The sequence below is a fragment of the Solea solea genome, chromosome 1, assembly GCF_958295425.1.
Source record: "Solea solea chromosome 1, fSolSol10.1, whole genome shotgun sequence".
Taxonomy (NCBI): Eukaryota; Metazoa; Chordata; class Actinopteri; order Pleuronectiformes; family Soleidae; genus Solea; species Solea solea.
In genome coordinates, this window is record NC_081134.1 from 3121235 (window position 1) to 3142370 (window position 21136).

General features: G+C 40.4%; 1 protein-coding gene across 3 annotated transcripts in view; it reads left to right on the plus strand.

Moving 5' to 3' along the window:
* The window catches only part of LOC131461620 (contactin-associated protein-like 4), an 88743-nt gene that overhangs the window by 19111 nt on the left and 48496 nt on the right, over nt 1-21136 (plus strand). For 2 of the 3 annotated variants that reach the window (XM_058632912.1, XM_058632913.1), the window contains exons 2-4: nt 7980-8090; nt 16312-16505; nt 19368-19515. In XM_058632912.1, the coding sequence (XP_058488895.1) occupies nt 7980-8090; nt 16312-16505; nt 19368-19515 (453 nt within the window). Of the gene's footprint in view, nt 1-7979; nt 8091-13686; nt 13750-16311; nt 16506-19367; nt 19516-21136 lie in introns of those variants that run through there. The other variant, XM_058632914.1, reaches the window with a different exon arrangement.

Here is a 21136-nt window from a genome sequence, read left to right on the forward strand (position 1 = left end):
AGCTCTCCCACACACCACTGCTCTGTGAGGGATGTAAGGATGACTGGTGTGTGCATTACGTCGCTCTTTGTCCGTGTGTATGTGTGCATTAATCTGCATTTTTTAAACCACCTTATCCTGAAAGGTCTTTTCACGCCCAAGGAGAAAAGCTAATATTCAACTTCTTCTCTCCAGAGGCTGATTTTCTGCTGAAAATGAAGAACTATTTTAAGAAGTGACTTTATTGCGCTGTCAAAAAAAAGGGGGACAACTTTTATTTGACCAAGTTTATCTTAGTCCATAAAAGTCAGGGGAGGTAGTTTGTGTTGAGGGGACTGCTCAGGGTTTTTGAAGCACGGTTGTATGAAGTATTTATACCTAGTCAGTGTCATGCACTCCGTGTGTTCACTGTGCTGAGAAGCAGCGGCGGATGTGTGAGTGTGAGCTCAGTGAAATCATGGCAGGAAATGAGGACAGCAGGATAAAACAAATAATTAGCCACTTAATAAAAGACTCGCCTCAAAAGATCTACAGAAGTCCCACAGACTTATGTTTCAAACTGTTGCCACTGGTGAATAATTGTTGCTTCCAACCCAGCAGATTTGTTAAATGCTTCCATTTATCAAATGTTTGTCACTTTCTTCACATGAAAATGTTCAGAATTTACTGATTTTTTCTAGGAGCAGAAATTGATATTTCATTTTTAAGACATTTAATTGTCATGATTAAGACTGACTTGAACATTTTCACGATCCACCTCTGGCCGTGTTTTGTTAGCCCTAATCATAATCCTGCCTCTAAATTGTGCAGATTGAGATTGATATAAAACCTGTTTGGAAACTGCACGAATGTGATGCTGCGAGGTGTTAGCAGAACCCCAAAAGCGGACACAAAAACTTAATCGAAAAGTCTTTCATTTCAAAATAAAAGTGCAAAAAAAACAGCAATGCAGATTAAACAGGTTCAAACGACAAGAAGACAAAACAATCTGGCAAACAGTGGTGAGCGGGTCCAGGCTTTTAAACAGGAACGGGCTAGTGAGTGGCAATCAGAGTAATCTGCAGCAGGTGAGTTGGAGGGAAACCAGGTAAAGGGGTTTCTCTGGCTGGCCTGCAGGGAAAAAGACAAGCAGACACACCCACAAACACACCCACTCATGCAGACACACCCACAAACACTGTGAGAGTGACAGTGAAATGTTTTTCAGTTCATACAACAAGCAAATACAACACATGTTCATGCATTCAGCTTTAGAGGTGTTAGCACCATCTGTATTTGCGTTGGATAGCCAGGTTTCCTCTTCCTCTCTTCCTCTCACCCTCGTCAAATTTGGCAACGTCCCAATAATATGGTCTTTAAATTTAGATTTAAATTGCTTTTCTTTGGAACCCATCCAACCTGTTTTAATAACAGGATAAAACTGGGAACAAAACGGTGAAATAGTTTTTTGGAAATGCTCCTAAAATATGTAAATCATCCATCCAGTGTCGATTACTGCAGAATATATCAGTAAAAAAAACTGGATGGTGTTTGTATTTGAAGTCTCAGCGCGGCTGATCAGATCCTGTGCTATTAAATATGTGTCAAAGCAATGCTAAGCAAAGCAGGAGAGGAAAGCTCCTGCCATGTCCTTATCTTCAGGGTATTAGTTAGCACAGTGCACTGCTCTGCATTTCAATTAATCAATTAACAAGTTGGGCCACAGGCAGCTTTACAACAGATACTGGCTCCTGTTGAATAATTCAGAAGCTTTAATCTGCTTTTCTATCGGTTATGGTCAGAATATAAATCTAGCATAGAGCATGAGGTAGATATAAAGTTGATTTAAGTCGCTTTATGATGGAAAAGATAATGAATTAAACTCTATTTTTAATATATATATATGAAAATGTTTGTTTTTTTTCCCTTGTATTGCACTTTTTTCCAACATTTTATATTCTTTTACTTTTTCTATCCTAAAGCTAATGCAGGCTTATTCTACAGACACAATTATAATTCATAAATATAGATTTAGTTCATTAACACAAACACGTGCAAATACGTATTTCATTTCAATTATTAAAGCTTTATTTTTCTGGCACATGACATTAGAAGAGATGTGAATCTTCTGCAGTTGAGACCGAGACCTCGTCAGTGCATGAGCATGAGAATGTTCCGTATTTGTATGAAACGGATGAAATAAAATAGGCCACCCCTAGATGTGCTGTGCACTTCATCCTCACACAGACTCATGCTGTGATGCAATACAATACTTTTCTTTAAAAAGAACTCAAAGAAGTTAAAACTATGAACCATTTTTTTTAACGACACCTCATTGTGTAAGTTCCAGCACTCTAATCAGTCATCGTTGCCTCCGTCTGTGTCGCTCTTGTGCAGATTAATACACTTTCCATTGATGTTTTTTCTGCTCGAGGATGATTGTTGGCTCCAGCGCTGTGTGCTGTGAATGGACCAATCATTCCGCTCAGGTCTGGACTCTGTGTGTTTGTGTGGCTCATAGAGCTCTGAAGTGCGGGAGTCTCAGTTCACTGCTGTTTGTTGGGCTGATGGATGGAGCTCATCAGTATTCAGGGTCTCCGGTGCAGACACTTTGTTATTCAGCAGAACAGTAAAGAAGTGGACAATGCAGGTGAATGAGCTGTGGCCTTCCTCCCTGTCCCTCCTGTACTGCCAGTATTAGTCCACTTTTCATGTCATGGGTGATGAATCATGCTCGACAGACAGTGCCAAGGCCTTGACACACCGAGATTCTCTGCTTTTAATGTTTTGAGACTTTTCTTTCTGCTCTTCAGTGAATGATAAATGCGATGGATAACAAGAATAGAATACAAGCAGTAATTCACTTCCTGTACATAATTCTATGTCCACAACTTTTCATTTAATTTAAATGTTTACATTTTCTATTTATATTTTACTTTATTATTTTTGTTTTATATTTTGAATGTATTCTGATACTTCACTTTCATTCTACTTCTTATGCCTTTATTTCTAGTTTTATACTTTGATTTTAATCATTTATACTGATTTCTATGTTCGGATCGCCGTTGTTCTTTTCGATGTCTGGAGCAACTGTGGCAAATTGAATTTCCCTGTGGGATAAACAATGATTCTGATTCTGATTCTGATTGAAGAATAGAATATAAGCAGTAGAATTCACTTCTGAAACTTTTCATGGGAGCGACCTTTCCCAGGATCTGATTCACTTCCTGTGTGCAGTGCCAGGATGTTGCTCGGCAACACAAGATCTAAAACACACGCCTGTACTGAGAAACATAGAAAGTAAAAGGTATACACTACAGTTTTAAAATGTATCTTGACCAAATCCCCTTATGAGACGGTGATGTCGATCGAGAGAAACATCAGGTGTGTTTGTTTTGGAGCGTTTAGCGCGTTGAATGTGTCCCACAGCTTTGCAGGGTCAGTGTTGAGCTTCAGTCCAAACACTTAGCTCCGTTTTTGCTCTGAGCCGTTTGTGTTTGTGTTTCGCTGCTCCCGCCGTCAGACGTCCACTCCTAAAAACCCAGCCCCCACTGAGGATAACTGCCCCCCCGCTGACTTTTGTGTGTCACCACAGCACGGCTGCACTCTCTCTACACATTGTCACCTCGGGGATTACAGCACTCTGCGCTGGAGAGCCCTGCCTCTCATTTCCTCTCTTCACTCGACTAATTCACCTGCTTTTCATGCTGATTGCTCACTCAACATCCACACGAGCAAGTGTCTGTCGGCGTCTGTCAGTCCAAAGGCCTGCAGGGAGAAATATCCCAGGTGGAGCTGGAGGCCTTCTCTTCACAACCAATTTAAAAACAATAAAGCTATACATGAGCAGTATGGAGCTCAATCCACTGTGATATAGAAAAACTATAAAGTTTCTGATGACTGTACATCTGTATTAACCGTTATTAACCCTTTTTTCCATTACTATGTTAAAACGTACAATAGAGGCTATAAGCATGTGCAATATAGAGTGACTTACATCCTTTTATTTAGCACAACCTAGGCAATCTGATGCAATGTATTTGTCATTTTCACCAACTATATAAACACATCTGAGCAAAATGCACTCAAAATGTTTTAAATCGGATTGAATGTAGTGAAAATTGGAAACACCTCACAGTTCAGAGTTGATCCGGCTCGTTTTTGTGAACAAAAAGAAAAGAAAAAACGGTCTATGTCTATTTTCTATCATTGCTACTTTATATCATAAAATGAATGATAACTTTGACTCAACAACACAACAAGAAGACAAAAGAATGTGCTTGTCTTCCCCCCCCCCCCCCCCGACTCAGTTCATTCCAGATCATTTCATTATAACAGTGATTGAGTGTCACTTAACTTAATATTCACACACACACACACACACACAGACCCACGGCAATATCACATTAAAAAGCAACAGCAGCAACATCTGCTTTATCTTATTGTTGTCCTTACATTAAAATACACAAGCCCTCAAAGGACACCTTTGAAATATGAAGTGACAGCGGCGTCGGGCGACCGTTAAAAATGATAAGCGATAACACAAACCACTTAAATAAAACATAAAACTGTCATTAAACTGTTTCAATGGAGTTTAATTTCACTGTAAAAAAGTGGAATCATAAGCTGAGTCTCTGATTGATCTCCAGAGGCAGATGAAGACCTCGTGTTGTTGATATGAAGCTCGCCGGTGTTGACAGAGTAATCGAAGCTGGAGCCCTCGTTGAGTTGATGGCCGAGATCAGGCGTCAGCGGGAATCACAGTAATTGGCTCGCGTCTGAGTGATGTAGAACAACATCCATTAACAGAGAGGCTGCAAATGTAGGCAGTGTTCATTTGGCTTCACAGCTTAAAGTTTGAAATCCTTCATGTTTATTGAGCTGAGGTTTGTGTGTGTGTGTGTGTGTGTGTGTGTGTGTGTGTGACATTGAGACCAGTCAGACCACAGAGAATCTCACAAAACAAACAAATCAATTCTAGTGTGATTTTTGTCGTTTTGTTGTGCGAGGTTTTGAAACATGACCCACTCCGACCTCGCTCAGCACACTGAGCTGTTTCTGGAGACCCGTCTGGGAGCGGGATACTTGATCTACATCACAGCCCACAGGAGTTGTTGATCCACTGCTGCCTCAGTAGTTTCAAACGTGTTATCGTGTGACAAGACCACAGTGAAACAGCTGCTCCTGTGTCCCCACAAGTCAAAAACACTGATTTTCTCTATGTCTCTTTGGTGCAGGAGAGTGAGTGGTTTACAAATGTTTTCAGGGACAAAAGGGGATTTAATTAGGGCTATCGATTTGGTGATATATCGTCGTCCTTCCTCGTGCAATATGACAAGCAATAGCCCGGCACTCTCATGTAAACAGTCTCTGCCGGTTTCACTTGCCAGGCGTCGCTACTTCATGACTCCTCATGCTAGCGCTGCTCAAATAAATGAGGGAAACTTGGTTGGAAGTGACCAGACCTGAAGAAGAGGGAGTTTACAGTGGGTCAACGGTGGAGATGTTAAGAGATGCTCCATCCACGTTCAATACATAGACTTTATGCACTTTGTTTTCTATGTTGTGAATAAATAGAGAAATCCTGCACTCCAGTTAGACAGATGTCATAATGTATACACCGATTATCCCAGAATCGTTATATCGTGATATTATTGGTATCATCATGTGTCTTATCAAGTGCTGTCAGTTTGACGTGTCATTAACGGCGTTTACGCAAACCCATTTTAACGGCGTCAATTCTTTTAGCAGACTTTGTAGTTTTTTTTTACATGCTCTTGCAACAACAAGTAACGTTAGAAAAACTACAACTGTAGTAAGGAGATCTCCGAAGACCGCTTGCTCCTTTAGCTCGGATTAGCTCATTAAGGCAACAATACATTAAACAACGGGACTAACTAAAGAGGAATAACTCAAAATATGCAGGGTGACAGAGATATTGTCTCAATAAAAAAAACCATTTGCACAAAGCAAGTCGATCCATCCACTGTTCTATGTTGATAAATAAAATATAATGGGACATTTAGAATAGAAAAAAATGTGCGATCAAATCGTGAGTTAACGATGACATTAGCACTCGTCTTATCATATCGTGAGGTACCTTGATTCCCACCCCTATAGGGTGAAATAAAGCAGGAAACAGTCATAGAATTTATGAGGTGAAACCTTTTGTTACGTGCCTAAAATCTGATAGCAGGTATCCTGCATGGCAGCAGCAGCAGCAGCAGCAGCAGCGGTAGTAAGTGTTGATAATGTGGTAAAGGCAAAGAGTCAAGCAGAAATGTGTGTCATAATATGCATGTCCATGGCAGAACGTGGAGAGAATTAAAAACGAGCTCAAATACTGGTCATTATGGCCGTATGTGTAATAAATAATAGGTAATTGCAGGCATTTGTCCTTAAACCATTAAAGTGTGGTAAAGGTTTCCTCTGATTCACGCTCATCGGTATTCGGCTTTTATGAGTCATTCCTTTCCACAACCTGACATACTTACAACTTTCACACCATCCATTAATCAAACTGGACGTTATTACCTTAGCCTTTGCAGCTGAAAGTCCACTTTACACCAGGGCAACGTCAAAATAACCTCCCTCTCAGTGATTTCATTACATTGAAGACATGGCGGGAATGATGGCGTAGCTGTTGCCACATCATACCTTTACATACATTCATGTCTTTTTGTTTTTGCTGACGATGAAAAGAGCTCAAGCTACAAAGCATCGGTGAGTTTCTTCGGTCCTCAGAAGATCCTCAGAAGATCATTTCAAGATATGAAGATATTCATCTTGTAACATCAGTGAACTGTTATCATGCTTGAGACAGGGAATAACCCATGTTCTGCTGCGTCTAATCTCCTCAGTAAGAGCTCTGCCCCCTGGAGAAGAGTTTGGATGTTTCTATCAGTTGCCTTTATGATTCGTGATTTTCTCGTAATGAGGGGATGTCTTTGAAACGACCTGCTGTTGTGAACTCTCTGCAGCTCACTGAGGGACTCAAACAGTCAAAACACCTGTTTTCTTCTTTGCTGCGGGTTAATGATAAAAGCCCACCTTTCTCTACCCACTCAGTAGAGTCTATCAAGGTTAAAACAATGTTAAACTCCCACCACATCACTTCTGATATTCTGCCATTGCATCGCATCTGTTCAGCCATGTCCACTCTACTGACAAAGCTGCTGCAGCCTCAGCCTTATTTTAGTATTTCATTTAATCTGGAAAAAAGTGAGACAGAAAGGGCTGAAATATAAATTATTCATGTTTTGTCATGAATAAATTATGACATATTTAATGGGTGTTAGCGTGTGGAATAATAAGTAAAAGTGATTTTGTTACATTTCTCCAGTGATGTCTTTTGACCAACACCTTCGCTGCTGTGTTACCCATCGTATCGAAAAAGCAATCTGAGCTCTCCAACGCAGTGGCATGTACAGACATGTGGAAGAGCAGGGGCCAAAGGCAGCTCGGCCCTGGGGACTGAATTTCATGTGGACCATGGTGTGTTATTGATTATTGATATCCCAATGAACTGCTGATTTTTTAAAAAAAAAAGGTCTAATATGTGACTGAAAATAAAATATCTTTAGTTTTACCACTCAAGAGGGCACTTTAGTGTACTCAAACCTGTTTTTGTGGATTTGGACTTTAAGTTGAAAAGACCTCCTGTTCATGTCTATTCTCTTGTATCTTGTTATTTTTTGCTGTTTTATTTCCAGTGTCTCCTGTTTTCCCTTGTGATCGTCGGATGAGTTTCACCTGTGTTCAATGACCCCACTTCTGTGCTGTTGTATTCAGTTTCCAGTTCCTGCTCCTTGTGGATTTTCTGTTTATTTTGTACCCTGACCTTCAACCTCTCTTCAACCTGCTTTTTTGTGTGTTTTTGCCCCATGTGTTCTGCTTTATTTGTTACATTTACAAAACTGTGACTTTCAGTTCCAAAACCACATTTTTAGTTTGACTTAAAGTTAATATATTAGGTGTAAAATGCTTTAACACTTTGTCTCCTTTTTGTGATTGGTTGACAGATGTGTGCGACAGAGCGCTGGTGTCCAATCTGCCGCCGTCATCCTTCAGGAGCTCGTCCCAGTTGTCCATCAGCCATGCGCCGGGTTTCGCCAAACTCAACAGGAGAGATGGTGAGAAAAGGATTTCTGCTGCTGTCAAGTCAGTCAGAGTGAATTCTAAACAGAGGGATGTGGCTGTAGGTTGCACAGGACCTTCAAGTTTAGGTGCTTCACATTTAGTTACTGTTACCAAAGTGACGTGTGCTTCTTCGGCACAACTGGATCTGAAGAAGCCCGTTACGTGGTAGCAGAGTTTAGAACCCAGATGTGGACACAGACCAGGGGGCCAATGAGCATCTAGTCTGGTCCACATAGAGGATAAAAAGTGGAAAAAAACTATTTAGTAGCCGGTGAGAAATATAAGATATTCATTATGATATTAGACAGAATTGCAAAGTAAAAGTGCTTGTTTTGATATAAAATGATTCACAATAAAAACATATTTATGATGCACAAAAACAGAGAATTAAATAGAAAATTGAGCAAATAATGACGAGGTTAACTGTGATTAAAACAGCTTAAATATATGTAATTTCATGTTGAGTGTAATACATTTAATAAAGCAATAATTACAACCAAACGTCTTATTACTATTATAAAAATATTGCCAATACATTGCAAATACATTTAGTCCTATATTCTGTCTCTGTTCCGTCACCTCGCACAGTGGTGGGCGGGCCGCATGTAATCGATTGGAGGGCCACCAGTTTGACACCCCTGGTTTAGAGTCAAAGCAAACTTGGTTTATTTCACAAAAATAGGGAAAATGAAGGGCTGGGCATGGTTTGACCTTGAGGGGAAGGTCCACGGGACAGAGGAGATCAGAAATGGCAGGGCAGGTGACTGAGTCCAGGGAGACAGGGTCCAGAGAGCAGAGCAGCCAGGTCTGGATGGAAGAGATCAGAATCACAAGTAGGACAAAAAAACATTTCAAAGTTCTGAAGGACGACCCACAGAGCGCTACGATCTGGCACCGTGGATGTGGCCGGCCTGAGCTTAAGAAGCCAGGCAGGTGATTGCAGGATTGGATGCAGCTGGTGGAGTTTGCTCTCCAGCACACCTGAAACAATCAGCCCACAGAGGAGGGGGAGGGGCGAGAGAGGCACGCTGGGGAAAAGGCAAGAACTCATCATTAGAGGGAGCAGGGGCAGAATATCAGTACACCATAGTACAATATACTATGGTGTACTGATATTAAAACCAATGTTATTAGTTTATATTATATATTATATTCAGATTCAGTGCTGTATTTTGTGATGAAAGCAGTCAAAATGCACGTATCAATGCACAGAACAGGTTTCTGTTGCATGAGCCTGTTTAATATTCTAATCAGGAGAGACATTAATTCAAATATTTACTCCACATAGTGTGGGGGGAAAGCTGAACACAGCTCTGCTGGTGGCACAGCTATTTAAAGGTCTTGACTACACAACAAGAACATGTGCAGGGAATCAAATCTTTTTATTTTTTGGTAACGCAAAAGTACTCTAACACGTTGCTTTTCTCAGAAAGTCATGCTGTAATATACTGGAACTTTAATTTCAGTTGGAGTAGTCTTAAGTTAATTAAGTTAATTGTAAAAGTAATGTTCTCCAATCAGAATATTCTAAATTGAGCGTAGGTGTGATGTATGGACTGGCGACCTGTCCAGGGTCTACTCCGCCTTTGCCCTATGTCAGCTGAGATTGGCACCAGCACCCCCCACGACCCTCATGTGGAGGATAGGAGATGGTATAAAGTGGAGATGTAAATGCCGCAGACTGTTTTTATTTATCTACACCAGTCTTCTCTTCAGTGAAAACATATCAAGATGAGAAAATGCAGTAATTAGAGGTGAGAGATTAATGAACTATCACACCCCCGCCTTCGACTGACACCATCATAACGGCTGAGGTTTCACCGCGACATTTTCTCAAATCCTCCTCTTGCTGTTGGCAGAACAGGAAAAGCAGTTTGTGTCACATTTTTGCTGCTTAGGAGAGAAGGTTTTATCGTACAAACAATCCCAGCTGTTTGCCGAGGAAATCGATGAATGAATAAATCTCAGCATCTTGTCTTCACCTCCTGCTGCTGTTGCTAACACTCTGCCTCCTCCTGTTGTTCTCAGAGGACTGAGAGCGGAGTGTCCTTTTCTCTCTGCTAATCCTCTTAGTAAACCAGCAGATTAGCAGAGCTACACAATCTATATTTTCCGTAATCACAATGGACAGTTTTCAAAATCTGGGCAACACAAAGGTTGTGGCATTGTGCCGTGACATCACATTACATTGGAGAAAACAATGACATGAAGATGGAAAACATCTCAATTTTCGTTAAGTAATTACAAGAATAAATTGCTGCGATCACTCACTTGTAAGTACCTACACATCATGTAAATGAACTGTATTATACTGTAATGTTCCTGGACATGGTCACATAATGTGATGGTGCTTAATATAAACACAAGCTGTAATGTGTCACACACGTCTCAGCATTGATGGATGTGTTGAATGCACGCGTGGATATTCACACATTTATATTTAACGGGTGATAATATAATAAGGATAGTTTGAAAAATGAGAAAAAAGCTGATAAATACTGTATATGTTGATTCAACATTTCCTGCAGCAGCAGCAGCAGCAGTGACCCATTAGCTCCTCTGTCTGTTTGACATGTTATCACACTGCTGAAATTACCAACCAGGCTGACTATTCTAATGCAAATGATGAGCTCTGTAACAGTCTGTCTGTAACCTGTCTCACCTCTCTCCCAGTCTGTAACAATACCTGTTGACTTTTCTCTACCCGCCCCTCACTGTTACAGCTCTTCCTCCTCCTCCTCTTCGCGTCTGGCCTTCTCTTTTTCTGCCTCTGCCTCTTGGTTTTACTCGCGCCTCTCTCTTTGTCTGTTCCCGTCTATCCTCAGTACTTGTCAGGTGGAATAACGGTGCATTATTAATGACTCAGAAGTCCTTTCTTTAGTTCTCCATCTATCTGCTCCTTATAGTGAAGCCTCCGTCCACAGCGGCCTCACGTCAGGCTTGGTCTCCCAACGGTAAAGAAGAAAGACAGCTGTACAGCCTGAATGGCTTTCCTCTCCACTTGTTACATACAGTCTATACACGAGCTGTGCTGCTGTAGTACTATGGAGACAAATTGGTTTGGGTTCAGGTATCAGAGTCCTTACAGGTGTAGTGGATTACTGAAGCACCAAGGGTGAAGTGCAAGATTGAAGTGAGTTTATATTTTTGTTTTCCTGAAACAGAACTGACAGGTTGATTAAAAATGTTCCTTTTGTGTATTATAGTTGATTATATCTAGGAACTGGCATTATTTAATGACGAGTTCAAAGGGAATTGTCATTGTACTTTTCATATATATTAATATTACCTAATATTATATGCAGAGAAGTGAGGATGGTAGCAGACATTGGAGGAGAAAGGGACACATGCAGTGTGTCTTTAAGTTCTGCAAAAGTATTTTTTGGCAACAATAACTTTCAAGTGTTGTACAAATTTGAAGGAGAAGCTGTGTGTTGCTAGTTAAAAAAAATAAAATAATAAAAAAACAACCATATGCTTGTCATTTCCCATTTGCCAGTTCAGGTGTTGCCTGATTGATTGTAGCCTGCCTTCACACATAAAAACTAATTAAATGTCAATTTATTCTATAGCTGAGGAATACAGGGTAATTACCTGTGGCATATGTTGCCATTGGCAACTGTCTCACTGTTCCCTGACTGGTAAAGCCTGAAGGAGAGTTTGGCCTCCTAATTGGCTGTCAAAGCTGTGATGTCACACTCCTCACCATCATTAACTGTAATTATGTTTCTCAGTGGGTGTACACTGTGGGAAAGGTAAATGTAACCAGAGTGATGTGTTTGATTAAAAGTGACAGGCATGGCAGAAAGTGTTAAGAGCGACAGCATCACGTTACCACTTTTTGAAATACATTTAACCGGGTGGCGACAGTAAAGTGTTTTAACACCTCTCGGCTTCCGAGAAGCATCTCTCATCTCTCATGTCGTTTCCTCTCCCTGAGGAAAGGTCAGAGCACCCGGCTCTTTTCTATCCAGCTGTCACTGGACACATCTGTTTGTTATTAACTTTGGCAACTGGTGGAGTCTGATCTTTAAAGAGCTAAAGGCCACTCTGACTGTTCAAGTGGGGTTTTCTTTATTTCCACAATTTTTTCTTTGTCTCGAGATTGTCTTGGTCAGGAATGCATGTCCTAAAACCAACTCCATATGTGGTATTCTTGACTGAATCAGGACAGGCCCTGGTATACGTCTGCGCAAATGCAGCACGTGTCGCATATCGCAGACCCTGGTATACCCGTGTGTCAGGGTCCTGTAGTATCCCACTTCACCATCGGGTGGCGGTACAAGTCTAGACGCAGGGAATAGAACACATTCTTACCAAAGAAGAAGAGAACGATGCTACAGCGCCCTCAGACACGTCTAATTCAGCGGAGTCAGGGTGTCAGCCGGTTCGAGGGTTGCCAGGTCTACGCTCAGATGACTGTCATTGCATTACTGCTTAAACACAGGATGCTTTATCCTACAATTGTGCCTAGCTGAGATCCTAATCCTGCAAATATGTCCGCTCTCAATGCAGAACACACAGAAAAGCTCTGCCACATGAATTAAAATTCCTAAATATGAGGAAATAACTCAAACTTAAACTTAACTCGAACAACTCCAGTCGCCCACAGCTAACTCCTGAAGATGACCTGGTTGACTGAGAACTTTCACGCAGACATAGATTTAAACATAACCTTTTGTTTACAGTCAATTTTTGCTGAGTCATGGTTGAGTTAATGCTGGTGCCTCCATCATCACTTTCAAAGGTCTCCATTTCTGCATGTCCAGAGTAAAACACTACTCTGGAGTCCACAAGAAAAAATGGATCCAGCTGCATTTTCAGACTTTTCCATTTTCAGGGCCTGGAAATGTGGGGGTAATGTGGAGAGCAGGCATATCTGGAGCAGAATCCATGCATTATGTTTCTTTTCTTTTTTTTTACAAAAACAGCAGTGTGGCTATATAGTATGTGTGTGCTCAGTGGGACATTGGTAAGCAGCAATCCTCCTCAGTAGCATCCATCTGGTGTTTGGCCTGACAAAGCACTTTTCTGTACACACAAACACACGCACACACACTCACATAGAGGTCAATGTTCCCACTACAAAAGGTCCTATGAGATTAGAGCAATGAGTAAACACACAAACACACACACGTTTGCACAGCATTTGTAGTGAGGACCCTCATAATGCATTCCCTTACCCCTTAACCATCACAACTAACTGCCTAATCCTAACCCCACTTCTAACCCTAACCCTAAAACCAGGTCTTAACCCTGGTTCAACCAAAATGTCCTCCACACCCTCTGGTTTATATGTTTTTTGGGCCTCACAAAGCTACAAATACAAGAACACACACAAAGCCTTCATAAATATACACATATATGTGTGTATATGTATACATATGTATGTATAAAATAGCAACTGTATTTAGCTATCGTCGACGTGACAGTTTTATTATAAATAGTTGTATTTCCGGTTTAACAGGAAGTTTATTTTGAAAGTCTGTATCTGTGTTTTTGATGCAACTTAACAGCGGAAAAGTAAGAAGAAAACGGGATCAACGGTGACTAAGTTCAGAGGAGGGGAAAACACATTGAGATAACAAGAGATAACGCATTTAAATGACAACAGTTAAAATAATATAAGCATCAGTCAAGAGTGGCAATGAGGTAAATATTGTTTTGTGTCTTTTATTTAATGGCTAGCTACTTTTGTGTCTGCTAGCTTACTCAGTGATGAAGATCCACCTGCTATGTTAGTTGTGTTGTGTTTTTTCTGACTCATTTTGTCTAGCTCTTATGTTGTTGGTCTTTCATGATAAATTCAACTTCTCATTATCAGTCACTTATCACTTATCAGTAAAGGCTCAACCTTTCTTTGACTGGATGCTACTATACACACACACACACACACACACACACACACACACACTTTACTGACCTGCTGACCAAGTGTGATTTGTTCACTCCAGATTTTCTAAACCTAATTCCCATGACTGGAGCACATGTTAACAAGCAGAGAGCAAACAGGTTCCTCACATTCAGATATCACAAACCATACATTACGTTGAATTCTTTAATTTAAACCTACCTCACACCTACTCAATAAATATTGAAAAGCCCACCAGGTCAGAACACAAACAACAATATGTTACAGCTCTGCTCTTTAGTGGTGATGTGTAACATGGGAAAGGAACCAGCAGGGGTACTAAAAAACAAATCAATGTGTGGCACTGCAATCTCGTATTGATGATATTTTATAGAGCAAAGGGTTCGGACTTGCAAGCAAATGGTAAAACTAATCAATAGAGCATGCCCCAGCCTCATAGCCTCATAGCCTCATAGCTGTGGAGGAGAAAAAAAAAGGATCAAAATGGCATTTAGCATTTATGAGCAACTCATCAATGCATGGCACTGCAACCTCGTACTGATGATGATTATGAAATGTAATCAGAGGCTGCAGTGTTCCAGCACTGAGGTCAGAGATGATGGTTTAAATTAGCATGCAAGCATTTTACAACAGAACATGTTTCAGTTGAACATTTTAATGGTAAATCACATGAATTCTCCGTGGTGGTTTACATTTATGCACATAATATTCAGACAACAAAACAAAATATTAAAAAAAAGAGGATAAGGGCAGCAACAATGATAAATGAAGCCAGTAAGTATTTTCTTGAGGAGTCGCAATCTGTCGTTTCAGGTTTTCTTCATTAGAACATGATTAATATAGAGGATAAAATATGGTACATGTGAGTGGGATTGATATTGTATAATACAGGGGTGTCAGTCTCATTGTAGTTCAGAACTCAAGTGGGTCGGACCAGTAAAATAATAGCATAATAACCGATAAACAACAAGAACTCCAAATCATTTAATGAAATTATCTCTTTACAAAACATATTATGAACAACTGGAAATTTCTTGAAAGAAAAAAAAGGTGCAATTTCAACAATATTATGCCTAAGTTTATCATTTACACGTGTGCATTACAACTTACAGATCACAGTGAATCTCCAAAGACACAGAACATTAAGTCACAGGTATCTGGAGCTGAAATATATAGTATTTGACATAACATTTTCACAACCCGACCTGTGGGCCATATGTTTGACACCCCTAATAGGAGTTTGTAGGTGAAATCTGTAAATGTACGGTTGCACCAGTCAAATCACAGGAAAACTAGTTCAGATTCTTATGGATGCTGTTTCCACTAGTTACTTCCTGTTTTCATCTGGTTGCTCTCTCTTTGTCGTGCTTTATCTACGCCTGCATCTCAAAAGTGTTTTTATTTTCCGTGTTTCTCTGTTCAGTCTGATTCCTCATGTCCAACAGGGTTTTTCCAAATTCTCCGTTCATTTTTACCTTAGACTTTCTCCTCCTGCGTTTGGTTGTTTTCCCTTCTGTATGAATTTTGTTTTAATTAAAGACGTTTTGTTACTTCAGCCCCACATTTAGGGCTTTTTTGTTCATATTTTATTCATTGTTCTTTATCGTAGTCAAATGAAACAACTTCTGTCTCCATTCATTGTGTAGCAAAGATAAAGCTGCACTGCATTTCATTGTGCAGACCATTGCTGTACAATGACAGGCATAATTACACTCAGAATTAGAAACCACATAATGTGCATTTGTGTGCAGAGACAGAACATCTGCTACACAACATTGCATTTCCTCAAAGGAAAACAAGACGACCTGTACAGCAAATCTTGAGAGAAATAACAAACAAGCATGAAAAGCTGCGGCGGCTGTAGCTTTGTAAATTGGGAAAACAGTTGAGACCGAGCAGAGGTCTGCATTCTTCTGAATGTTCCTTGTTTGATGTGCAAAGACACATGGATTCATTCCAACGTGTTACCGCTGTGTTAAAAATGGCTGTTAAGGAAACATTTTGCATATCACAGAGCAGAAATCCGACTGCCTCTGTTTCTTCAAATTCAATTTTCGACATTAAAAGACTCCTGTGGAGTCGGGGAATGAAACCGGTCCTCTGTTTCAGCAGGAAAAAACAAAAAAGCACGCTAACACAACTTTCAACTGGAATGGGTTTGAAACTGTCATATTGGTCTCAGGAAATTGGCTTCATTCAGGTTCTGTTACAGCAAAATGTCGATAAAAATGTTAAAGGTCAAGCTATTCATTGCTCTCACACACTCACAAGTGTGTGGACAAAGAACATTGCATGTCATACCTCTTAGGTAATCAATTCTTTCTTTAATTTTCTCCGTGCAGGAGCTGGAGGTTGGTCGCCCCTCACCTCAGACAGGTATCAATGGTTGGAGGTGGACCTGGGGGAGCGGACCAGGATCACTGCTGTTGCTACACAGGGTCGCTATGGCAGCTCTGATTGGCTGACGTCGTACCTGCTGATGTTCAGCGACTCGGGACACAACTGGAAACAGTACCGACAGGAGGACAGCCTCGGGGTGAGTTTGCACTGGAGTAACAAGCAAGTAGAGTTTGGTTATGGTTTTAATTTCAACTTGAAGTCTACACCAGACAGATTGTGTTGAAAAGAAAAGTCAATTATGTATATTTTACTTGGCACCATCTGCTGTCTAAAAACAGGATAACACAGGATTTGTCCAGTCAAGAACTGAGAGGTAAGTTTGTCCATAAAAAAGTGACGATTTAAAGTGCCTTTATGCGTGCTTTTAAAACTGACAGTACAGTATAATGGTGACAGATAAACAACACCCTATGTGTTTAATTGGATCCCCCTATATCTGACATTCACTACGTCATTCACTTTGTCATCAGGACAGTTTTCACAGGAGAAAACGTGGGATTTATGGCACAAAAGGAACTGTGATATTTTGTATCCAAGAAATGAAAACATCAGCCTTTTTAATGCACGGGTCTATTATTTATTCATAATTTTTTTCCTTTAATAAGGGACAGTGTACAGTTAAAACTAGGGACGTCCCAGTAAAACTATAAAAACACAAGAGAAAACTATGAAAAACTACAAAATACAAGAAAACGGCAAACTCTATTAAGAGTGACAAACATTTATTTTATAACACTATATTTCAACAGATGAGACGAGAGTAAATGAAAAACAAAGTGTAAAAGCAGAGGAACACTGCTCTGGTTCATCACAGCTAATTTTCCTGGACTATTACAGTTATTTTCACCTGGTCATGGTGTTTAGTGGCGTTGGCCTGCAGGGATCACTCGGCCCTGCCGAGATAATCACAGTCATAAGGCGCCTTTGACGGATCATTAATAATGTATGAAGCAGTGAAAGAGCTGTGCTGACTGTGTGGACCTGTTGCCAAAACACTTAAGCTGCCGTCGATGTGCACACAGAGCGGGACAGGCAAGGCAGCAAAGAGACACTTTTCTGGCTGAGACAATGCATGTGGCGCAGTGTGCGAGTGATAATTAAATCAGTGAGGAAAATAAGTCCTGTGTGTGCATGAAAAGCATTCAAAGATGCCGTGTGTGTGTTTTTTTACTGCATCTTTAATCTCCTCCGTCTCCCTGCAATCTCCAGCACTGACATGGATTATTAACCCGGTGTGAGCACAAACACGTGTTCAGAGCAAACATGTCGTGCTGAGGAAATGGCCTAGTGCAGAAGAGAATCACACAAACAAAGTGTTTCTGAACCTCTGTGGTAGTCGGCCAAACACATGCCTCAGTCTTTCACTTTGAAATTTAAAAAATCCTGAGTATGGCCACTAAAAAAGTGCTTGTTGTGCCATTGGTCGTCCTCTGCTCTGTGGTGTTTTAACCCGTCTGTGAACTGTGGCGTCACGGCTGTGCTGGAAACAATACAAGTCAGAGAAAAAAGTAAAACAACTCGGCATCGTTTTCCTTTGTCTCTCTGTACATCAAGTGTTTGGATATCCTGACTGATGAAATAAATGATATCGAGTGCGGTCCCGTGGCTATGCTAAAGGCTACGTGCTATGTGTTGCAGCAGTGCTGGTAAAAATAGAGCAGAAGAAGATGAGACTGCCGTGTGTCCTGGTGAAGAAAACGGTTTAATCTGGGATTAAATGGGTGTTTTGACCAATGTGTGCTTTCACGAGAAGCTCTCCATTTTTCTTTCTCATCCTTTTCTTTCTTAAAAACAAGAATAACTTTTAAAAAAATATATTTTTTTCTTGATGAAGACTTTTCTGGATATGTGGAAATCAAGAAGTGCACACTGGACATCTAGTGTCAGTGTGAACATGACGTTTATTCTCTCCTCTGCAGTTGTTTACTTACTTTCAGAAAATACTAGAAACAGTAACAATGGTGAAAAATAAGAGCTGAGATTTCTGTTATGAGACTGATGTCAAGGAAAAAACCTTTAGTGCACAGCTGATAGACGAGTCGTAGCTGATGAGAACTAATCGAGAAGTACATGCAGGTGCATGTGTCATCGTTTTTAATCCTGCAGACTACAGTGCTGCCCTGGAGTAAAAACAAAACAAACATAGCCAGCAGTGGTTTGTTTTTTTTGTTTTTTTATCGAGAGCTGAATGTATTTCAAAGAAAATAAAAGTAGAATGAATGTGGTTTCAGTTTTGTAAAAATGCCTCCGGCTAGTGTATCTAACAGAGAAGTTGATTGTTCCCTTAAAGCATTTAAGAGATAAATGGGGCAGGAACAAATAAACATGCACACAAATGAGATAAACTACACGACGCAGCATCTCTCCTCCTCCTCCTCCTCCTCCTCATATGAGGAGCTCCAGCTCCGCTCTTATGATTCCAACAGGAACGAATGAGTTAATTATGTGCCTAAGCTTTTACTCAGCAGTGGGAGAGCCACTTAACCTGCATGTCAACTTCAAGGGAGGGATGTAATTAGGATAGAAAGCCAGATGGGAGAGATGGAACGACAACGATCCATCAGGCAATCAGCCCAGAGTCACAGAGAGAGACATACCCATCAGTTTTATATTCACGTTCCACATCTTGTAAACAGACTGTTTAGTGCTAATCCAGTACAATATCATAGAGAAACGACGGCAGTTAGAGCCACATTACACAGCGTGACGACTTTGTCTGTTTTGTTTTTTCTGTAAAACAATGACAAAATTCAATTTTGGACAAAAAGTCACACACAGGTCACATGATATGTCCTCTAGTGCCACAATTTGGTGAAATGCCTCTACACCATTGGATGGATTATCTCCCTCGCACGATAAGACCACTTTTTTGATTCTCTGACTCATCATTCAGGGCTGAAATGTTATACAAACATGTATCATGGGGAGTATTTTTGATTTCTATCAATACATGTTGCTGTCTCACAATAATAAAGCCTCCGTGTTTGTGTGTTTTCAGTCTTTTCCAGGTAACAGTAATGCAGACAGTGTAGTTCAGTACAAACTGCAGCAGGCAGCGGTCGCTCGCTTCCTCCGCCTCATCCCTCTGGACTGGAACCACAACGGGCGGATTGGACTGCGCCTGGAGACGTACGGCTGTCCTTACAGTGAGTCTTATCGTCTCTGTCACAGAAACTCTTTTCTCTGGGAAAAAGTGGGGATAGGCGCAATCTGCATCACCATGGCAACACACCCAACCTGCTCTCATTATAAATTCAGGTGACTGGAACGGAGATATATATACATATATATCACAGTGAACTCAGCAGGATCCAAAAAAAAAAAAAAAAATGAAATGTCACTCGTAAATTAATAAACCGTGTGATATGATGCAGCATTTGTTAGAGAATGACGACCTTTTTTTATCTGTTTCAAGCTTTTTGTTTGTGGATATAATTAAGAATCCTGCTTATGCCGGGATCAGACTACACAATATGTTTGTCTTTCACGATGATCACCATGTCACATGATCAGTCACAGTGGCACAGATTTTTGTCATCGTTCATGACACTGCATGCAAAGAGACAGAGATGCTGTTTTCAAAGCTCAATAAAACATTATTCCACCACTATTCCTATGTTACTCCTTATCAGAGCCCTCTGTTATCCTCTTGGTCACCATCCAGCAGCACGTCGTAGGAGATGTCAGACTAGAAAAAATAGACTTCTCGTCGTGGTGTCACGGAGCGTCCCGGACGCCAAATGATCTGTTGTTTAAATGTGTTACACGACACATCTGTTTATCCTTCCCGACGTTCATAAAAAAGTTGGGTAGTGATACATCTTTAAAAACAGCTGATTCTTGTGTGTTATATGCAACAAAAAAATAAATGTGTGGCTCAATTGCTTAGTCAGGAGGTGGAATGAAGCTTCAGCTGCTGAGAGTGTTACAGAGTCAGTTTGCACATGTTAACGCTGCAGCCCGGTTCATGCATCTGAGCGACCCTGACACAAAGCCTGTACGAGACAGAGTGGAACTCCTGCAAAGGGTTGTTGAAACGTTTTTGAAATAGATGAGCCTGTAACCTCAGGTTTATTTTTTGTATTTATTTATTTATTTAAGATTTGAAACAATCAAATACATCTAAATGTAAAGTTCATGAAGTGACTCTCTTTTTAATTCACTGATTCTAGTGATTCAGTTTCACTGAAAACAACTGCTTTACAAGTCACTTGGGCAAATAGACTCCTGATTGACTGCTGTGCAATTGATTGCATTTTAAAAAGAAAAACTTGCAATTATTGTTTTATTTACAGTATATATTGTAAGTACTGTATAAAGCTGCGTGGTATTCTGTTCAGCTCCCTTTATCAACTTCTTCATTTAAGAATAATGTCTTTGTCAGAAATGTTATGTAGCCTAAAATGTGTGTTTAATTGGTTTAATCTCCTGAATATAATCTGATTCCATTACACTGTTTCCTGTTGCCTTATGTTTCCTGTTTCTTGCATGTTCACACTGTAACACCTTGTTAGTTGAACAAGGTTTTGATTCTATTTTTCATCCAAACCATTAACACATCTCACACCCACTTGTTTTGTTACATGCATTATTGTTCCCATACATCCCATAAACACGGTGGATTTTACCTCTCTGTCTTACTCATTATTTATTCTCACCTCAGTCGCTCCATGCTTCGCACCTTCCCGTGCATTTCAACTGTTTAATTGGCTCAATTTTTCCGTTTTATAACTTTGTGGAAATCAACATATGTGGCGCAGCATGTGC